Below are 8,253 nucleotides of genomic sequence, written 5' to 3'. Positions count from 1 at the left end.
ATTCTAACTTTATACAACAGCACCACTATTGTGTTTTTATTAAAACTATGTGATCTCGTATTATCAAATATACAATGTCCATTTTAACATGCAAAACATAATCCAGAACTGGGGACATCTATTCCTAATTCAATCTTCTTTCATTTCTTGGGCTACAAAAATGTTGAGTTACAATTTGTAATTAAAAGTTTGCATGTTAAAATGCTCTGGTCTAGTTTACTGGTTCAAAGCCTGCACGTGAAGATCAAGACTGGAAGCATACATGAGGACATTGGGACAAATGTATATTTATCCTCATGGATATGTTAAATTGTAATTTGTGACATTATTCAAAAGGTTTCTTCAACTTTGTGATTACATTCATGATTCCCTGGTGACAGATATTGATTGGTGTGTGAACACTCCACCGTTTCTCCCCTGCTAGTGTGTGTGAAATGCTAGTGTTTTATCTCAGTCTTAAACTGAAGTAAAGTGGCTGTGTACTGTGCCACAATAAGTATCCTCTGTGTGGCTGAAGTCCTGATATGGAGATGTCACAAAACCAAAACACAACAGCTTAGCGATTATAAGGGAGGTGTAAACAAAATGCCAATGTTTTTTAGGGTTTTTTTTATTCATGAAAAACAGATCAAAAGTGATTTAAAAAAATGATCAGAGTGGGAAGTGACAGGTCCTTGCTGTAGTCAGGTCAGTAAGCAGGCAGCTCCCTCTACTGGTGAGTCATGCAGCTACAGCAGAACACCTTGGAGAGAGCTCCAGAGATCCTGCAGAAGAAGCCTTTAATAGACTTCTTCTTCTTCTTCTGCTTCTGCTTCTGTTCCTCTTCTCCTGGGATGCTGGAGGACTCTGCAAGATCTGGGCCTGGACATGGAAAACCATCACACAACAGGACATAACATCACACACACCTTCAGCACTGTCTATTTACTTGCAACGAGTGTGTGTGTGTGTGTGCGTGTGTGTGTGTGCGTGTGTGTCTGCGTGTGTGTGTTTGTGTGAAATGATGGGAGAGCCAACTAAAGCCTAGCCTAAATGAACAAATATCCATTCATAATCTCACTTTTACCGTTGAGAGGAGTAACTGTCTTTTGTTTTTTCCTTTTTCCAGTGACAGCCTTGGTCTTCTTTCTCATCTGGGGTGGAAGGGAGAGTAAAGACAAACATAATTCCTTTAAATTCTTAAATGTTTTACATTATGTTGACAGGACATAACTACATTAACTGTAACTGTCAGAGGTTCAAATCCCTCGTGTTTGGATTTGAATGAATAAGTCTGCAAAATAATTACATCTAATGTTTACAACTCATACATAATGTATTCTACACATGCTTACTTGTAACCCATCTTATCCTTGACTCAGTTAAGGTCAGTTCTACCCAGTGCCAGTGTTTGTGGAGTTATTTTCATCTTACCAATGTGAACCATCTTTGGAGGCTGGAGAGTTTTTTCTTTCCAAGACGGCCCAGATTGGAATGGAAGATGGAAGACCTGTTGAAGGTTTGGGAGGGCACAGAGGGAGATAACATTGAGTTGGAGGATGAAGAGGAGGAGTGGCAGGACTGGGAGGTGGAGGTCTCCTCAGAAGACCTGTCGATCTTCTCCCAGGCCTTTAACAAGCCTGGGTCTGCAGCTCTCTCTCTCTGCTTCCTGGAGACCCTGAGCTCTTCCGGTGATCTGGAGGAGAAGGGACACTCTCTGGCCTTTACCAAACCAAATCTGTCACATGTCTTCTTGACCTTTCCATCTGCTTTAGTCTCCATATGGGTCTCACTGGCCTTTCCCAAGCCAGAAGACTCCATCTCAGGTCCATCATGTAGCCTCACATCCTCACACAGGGAGCTGGAGCTTCCACCGGCCTTTTCCAAGCCAGCAGAGTTTATAGCATTCTCCTTCTCAAAATGGACGCTAAGATCGGACACGGCAGGAGCGCGCCAGGCCTCGGCGTGGCGGGAGATGACCTTGGCGATAGTCTCAGCCAGACCACAAATGGCTCCAGCTTCTCCATGGCAAGCGGAGCGGAGCAGGGCTCTGCTGCTGTTAGCGCTGAGCAACAGCTTAGCATAAGCCGCCTCCAACATGGCGTCCAGGGCGTCTGTGCCGCTGTAGAAAGGGCTCTGAGGCAGGTGCTCCAGGACGAGGCTGATCCCATCTTGGGTCTTGAGAATCCAGCCTACTTCCTGGAGGAGAGTTGCCTCTATCTGTGAGAAGGTGAGGGTGCTAGAGGTTGAGGGGGACTCCTGGAGGGCCAGGCGGACCAGAAGACCATGCAGCAGGTCCCGCAGGGTCTGGTGGTGTAGGGCACTGGGCCCGGAGGGCTTCCAGACCTTCTCCTGGATGCCAATCTCCAAAGTTTGCAGGGAGGGGGTCTCAGGGGGTCTCGGGGGCAACCAGGGAAGCACCTGGACCACCTCAGGGAGACCAGAAGCTTCATCATCTTTCCCATCCCCCGTAGTATTTATTTGCCTGGCAATGTTGATGCCTTTGGTCAGACTATCTGACATGTCTTCCTCTTCATGGAATTCACAAACATGGTCAACATTGTCGTTGTCGGGGACAATATTGGCCTTCTCAAACTGGCCTACTTCTAGGTTAGTGAAACTTGAACTCAACTCTGGGTTGAGACTTCCTGTTGTGGCTTCAGAGGAGGACCTGCAAAGGTCAGCGATCCTGGCCATGAACTCAGCATCAAGGCCTGGCACAAAAAAAAACCACACTCACACTTTTAAGTATCCTTGTATTACTATAGCTATTACCTATACTTTTCTTTAAACAGTATTAATATTATAGTTCTTAACTATACCTACAGCAGTACTGTAGCACTTACAACTCTGTATTATATGGCAAAGATATAGACTCCAGAGGTCTTATACCTCAAAAGGTTAAGGAAAATTTCACAAGGAGGACTTCTTGTAACATGTAAAACACATCCATTTAATAACAGCAATATGGCGACATGGTGAGACATTCTATTTCTAAAGAGCATTCCATTTAATGCAGTCTATCATTTGTACTTATTCTGTAACAGTGTGCTCAGTGTTACTAGTTAGGCTACCTGAACACCTGAAAATTCCCTTTGGGGTCAATATATTGAATTGAGTAAAAGATTTCTCTACCTTTGTTGACAATGGCCATTACTTTTTCTGGGTCATTGCAGGAGCACTGAAGGACCCCTCCCACTTTGAGGGTCAACACCTCAGAAATGGCCTCTAGCGCCCTCCTCTGGTCCTGGCTGGCAGAGGAAGATGGCCGGTTCCTACCCACAGTCCCTCGGCTGGGGCCCGGCATCACGCAGTGGGACCCTTCCAGAGACGTGCGGTCGCTGCTGTTGTCGCTGTCACTGCTGTCGCTGCTCTCCCAAGATACATCCTTGATGGAGGTCCTGTCCTTCTTACACATCCATTCGAGGTGGTCGTTCACCAGGACACATTCGTCCGGAAGCGAGTTGGTCAGGCCAAGGAAGTTCTCCATCAGTTTCTTGAAAGCCAAGTGGATGAAATTGTACAGCATCGGAGCGAAGAGCTCCCAGTCCAGGTGCTGCTTGGCCTCCGGGTTCTGGATGTTGGGCTTGGAGCGGCAGCGGCCTGTCGAGGGGAGTCGTCCCACCTGCGTGTCCAGGAGCAGCTCATAGAGGCGGTCGATCAGCTCCATGGAGAAGCTCTGGATCCTCGTCTGCAACATCCTGGTACACATGTTGTGAGAGGCGAGCAGGCGGCCCAGGTCGTACTCAGCCTGGTCCAACAACCCGACGGAGGAGCCTCCTTTGTCTTTTTCGCAGTCTTCATCATTGGAGACTGATCTGGTGGAGTAGGCCATCCGCATGACAGTGTCCAGCATTTTGTGAGCCGTCAGGTTGAGGTTGTGGCTGTTTGCCTTGATCCTGGGGCTAGGGCTCCTGGGGCTAGGGCCCCTGGTGCTAGGGCTCTTGGGGCTAGGGCTACTGGAGGCTGACCTGGCCTCCTCCTTCTGCTGCTCCTCCTCCTCCTCGTCGCTAGCCGAGCCGCACTCCTCCTCTGATCTCCTCTCCTCCTGCTGGGTGCTGAAAAGGAAGCTTTCCTGACACGAGCGTGTGCAGGCCTCCTTCTCCTCCTTTCCCTTGACCCAGTTCCCCAGCAGCTCTCCCTGGCTGCGGCTCCTCCTGCTGCTCCTCCCGCTGCTGACCCCCTGGTTCCTCCTCTGTAGGGCCTTCACCTCCTCCGTAACCTGGCTGAGCAGGGACTCGCTCACGCACTCCACTAACAGGGTGAAGTCATTACCGCGTGGCTGCAGGAAGTCCACCTCTCCTTCTGTAATCATCTCTGCTGCTGCGCTGAAGTTCTCCAGAACAAGGTGGATGATGGTGCAGGCACTGGAGATGTTCTGGGGCAGGGAGGCCGTGTCGGAGTCTTGGGGATGGTTCAGGGAAGAGCGTCTTTCTCTGGCCACTATCCCCTGGAGGATGCCCCCCAACCGCCTCACCAGCTCCAGCTTCTCCTCTGTGGTGAAAACGCCCTGTCTCTGGAAGAGGGCATGGTGGGACAGGATGCCAGAGAGGCTCTCCATCTGGGTGGAGGGGTTGTGAGGCTCGCTATCGCATCTGACGAGTCCAATGCTGCTGACCGAGCTGCGGCCTGAGCCGGTCGATACCGCTGTCACACAGCTGGGCCTGGGCGATGTCATAGCCTTTTCCATCTCCTGGGCTTCCGCCACACTGCCAATGAAGAACGACACCATCTTCTCAGCCTCCTTTTTCTCCCTGTGGAAGACGACCTCTGACGTATTGCTGTTGGCAGACAACAGGGGCCGCGGGGGCATCTGCTCGTTGACGGCGTCCATGTGGATGTCGGCGAGGACCTGGATCTTCTCCTTGGCGTCCTGCCAGGTGTTCAGGATCAGGTCCTCAGAGATACTTGTCGAATAGAATTCAGACAAGGAGCTGCCCGGGTGGTGAAGCACCAACTCGTCCATCACCTTGTCCATGGCCGAGTCACAGAGCTCCTCTACAATGGCAGATAGCTTCGCCTCTTCCCTGTCTCTCACCATCACTCCCTTCAACATGGCGATGACCTCTGCCACAGTGAGGGATGCCGTGGCAAGGATATCCTCCTCTGTGGACCTACTGGGGTGAAGGGGTGTCGGAGGCCTCTCGCTCGATAGCCTGTCCTGTGGCCTGGATCCCAGCCCGCTTTCCAGCAGGGGGTGGGACTTCTCTGAGATGATCCCCTCGGGGAAATCAGGCTGGGCTGAGCCCTGAGAAAAGGCCCGGTCCTTGGACAAAAGAGGAGACGAAGAAGACCTGTTCCTTGTCGAGATGCCGCTGCTGTAGGAGGTAGCGGAAGACAGAGGGTCTTGGTGGAGGTGGACCTGGTAAAGGGCAATGGCAGGCAGAACCCCATCATTGGCCACCTGGAGAACCCACTCCATCATCTCCTCTGAGCGCTTCTGCAGCTCAGCGATACTCTTGTTCTGAGAGAGAGAGAGAGAGAGAGAGAGAGAGAGAGAGAGAGAGAGAGACAGAGAGGGTGAGAGGGGGAAGAGACAGAAAAGGATGGAAAGAGAGGAGAGAAAACAGGCAGAGTGAAAAAAGGGGAGAAAGTTCAATCGCAGTTCAGATACAGTACACATAGTTATTGTCAAGCTGAGTAAAAAAGTATTTTGAGTTAGAAACTAAAGATTTTATCTACCTTTCTCAACAGGACCTTTTTGACCAGTCTCCACTGACTGTAACAAGAACAAGAACAGACTCTCTATACAGTACAATGACAACTAACGACACATCTTAACATTGTGTTCAACAGACCAGTAGCCTAAAGGGGACGTTAACAGGGACACTCACGGGTGGGACATCATGGCCTCTGACACAGGAATTTCGTCCAGCGTCATTGGTTCCTCTGGGCGGGATTGGATTTTGATTAGTGGAAGAACACCTACATGTCGAGGATTGTCACAGTGTGATTGATGGATCCCTCTCTCTTGATAGAAAGTGATAATTCAATCATGAATGTTGTACTTTTGATACATTAATAAACCGATTACTCACGGTAGCTGCTCTGGTACATGGGAGGCATCTTCACACATGTAACCCTGATCTGCAGGCAAGACAAACGCTTTAGCAAGGCAAAGTAACAGAGAAAGTTATCAGAGTTTTAGGAGACATGGAGGTAGATTGAGTTGAGGGGAGTAGGTGGTGAGAGAGAGAGAGACACAGAGAGAGAGAGAGAGAGAGAGAGAGAGAGAGAGAGAGAGAGAGAGAGAGAGAGAGAGAGAGAGACAGAGAGGTGCCTTGAACAGAAATTATTTTAACTTTTGATATGACTTCAAAAGTTATATTTCATATTTCCAAGTCATATCAAAAGTTATATTTCATATTTCCAAGTCATATCAAAAGTTAAAATAATTTCTGTTCAAGGCACCTCTCTGTCTCGGATCTACACTATGTATCCAAGTTAATGACTTGGAAATATGAAATATAACTAGATCTACACTATGTATCCAAGTTAAGTCACATTGTTAAACACAACAGTTAAACTCACAGAAATGAAATTCTAAAACAATCTGAAGAATCAAACATTTTCGTGTGTTTTCATCGTTTTAGCTACTAGATAAATAACCATGTTCAAATCAAATGTATTTGTATAGCTCTTTTTACACGCAAGCATGTCACAGAGGGCTTCACATACGCCCATAGAACTTCCCCTCAACCAACCTAAACCCCGAAGGTTTAACCCACTTACTTACCTTCTGTTTAGGCCTCCGTTCTTGTTGTCTTTTCTGTTTTGGGATTTCATCCATGTTTTACTGACTCAGTATGAATGGCAAACTCTTTCAAACGACTCCTTTGCCTTGTGATGAACATTTCTTTCATCACTGACAGGTTTGATTTTGCAAGTCGTTTTTATATCATTTGGTAAAGTGCGTCACAATCTCTTTGTGCCCTATGACGTCATCATGTCTACATAGCGCCGCGTCTTTTCCAAAACAATGGTAATAAACCACAGAGTGAGAAATCAGCTTTGCTGTAAAAAAATTAATAAAGACTGAATCTTTATTGACACTTGCACGCTTACATGTATGCACAGGTCACACATGTCCATCTCATCAGCTTATCTCATTGGTTATCACATGAAAAGAGAGATCACATATCTCCGAAATTACATTAGGGCCTATTTCATTTGACTATTTATACATCTATTAGCATGAAATAGATTACCGGTTTCAATATACAGTGAATACATGAATACATGAAAAGACAGTTTGACAACTTCAGCCTATTGCTGGCGAGTCCCTTCCTGAGGTGGTTCACCTGTGGAGTTATATCTGAGAGGTAGAACTCACCTGTCCTGAGGAAAAGTGTCTTCGCCTAGCTTTTTACTTTTTAATATAAAATTAGCTCTTTCACACTATTGTAACACAAATGTACAGACTTGGATAAAAACACCCTCACAAGATGAATGAAAAAACAGACCTAATCGCCGCCAAAGGGAAACTATCCATGTCTGACTGGGTTGGTACTTGGTAGGCCAACAAAAGATCTCTCTCCATCAAAGGAGTCGACAGACAGGCAGGCGAAAGGCGTTTTAAACAACTGAGATAGCCTATAAAAATACGGATTACATTACACAATACCTTCGTGTTCATAGTCTAATTTCGTCTTGATCCATAAGAAACAAACTATTGGAAAAGTTTCGCCCTCCGACGTGCTGTCACTGCGAGCTAAATTTAAGCTTTGTAACGTTAGCCATAGCTAGTTAGCGTAGCCACCTATCCCAACAGTCAAGAAAGCCCGGGCTCCTATGGCAGGTTTGACCCATGTGTGACTTCTGTGACGGAATGTGTTGGCTACACTGTTAAAGAATTAATCAGGTGAACACTCCTTTACGTAGCTGTTTATGTATGTCCAGATGTAATTCACGAATTCATGTATTCATTCATAAGTTCAGCAGTGCATTTATTACAGTTGTACGTGTGTGTGCAGGGACGTACTGGGAGTAAAAATAGGCCCTAGACTTTGATCCAGACCATCCTACTAGAACAGGTGTTGTATCACCCGATGCATGACTCTCTGGATTGGCACTCCCTCGCGGGAGCGCGCGCGATTCAAAGAGTGAAGGATTTCGTCTTGATATTGCATCCAAAAGAAGGGGAGACAGAAGTCTCACATTATACCGTCTTTGTTGTTGAATTCAAGAGAAGGATGTCTGTTATCTGTGTAAATATCAAATGCTATTTTCAACACAAAATCCTTAAAATTTGTCATTCAAACGGTATAGTAAAGA

The 8,253-nt window shown here is 47.0% G+C and overlaps 1 protein-coding gene across 2 annotated transcripts; it reads right to left on the bottom strand.

The window, feature by feature from the left end:
* Positions 1-608: 608 nt before the first annotated feature.
* Positions 609-7,880, bottom strand: LOC146260336 (uncharacterized). 2 transcript variants are annotated; one of them, XM_084671109.1, is made up of 8 exons: positions 6,716-7,880; positions 6,018-6,066; positions 5,814-5,904; positions 5,662-5,698; positions 3,115-5,443; positions 1,414-2,693; positions 1,061-1,133; positions 609-861 (listed from the first exon to the last, which is right to left on the bottom strand). In XM_084671109.1, the coding sequence occupies exons 1-8, from the start codon at positions 6,767-6,769 to the stop codon at positions 710-712; spliced, it is 4,065 nt and encodes a 1,354-aa protein (XP_084527235.1). In that variant the 5' UTR covers positions 6,770-7,880; the 3' UTR covers positions 609-709. The 2 variants fall into 2 exon arrangements, with proteins under 2 accessions (XP_084527235.1, XP_084527236.1); XM_084671110.1 differs by having other exon boundaries at positions 1,067-1,133.
* Positions 7,881-8,253: the final 373 nt, after the last annotated feature.

This window comes from Hypomesus nipponensis, chromosome 13 (assembly GCF_054491055.1).
Source record: "Hypomesus nipponensis isolate SF chromosome 13, ASM5449105v1, whole genome shotgun sequence".
Taxonomy (NCBI): Eukaryota; Metazoa; Chordata; class Actinopteri; order Osmeriformes; family Osmeridae; genus Hypomesus; species Hypomesus nipponensis.
Note: the sequence above shows the minus strand (reverse complement) of the source record. Positions and strands in the feature narration are given on the sequence as shown.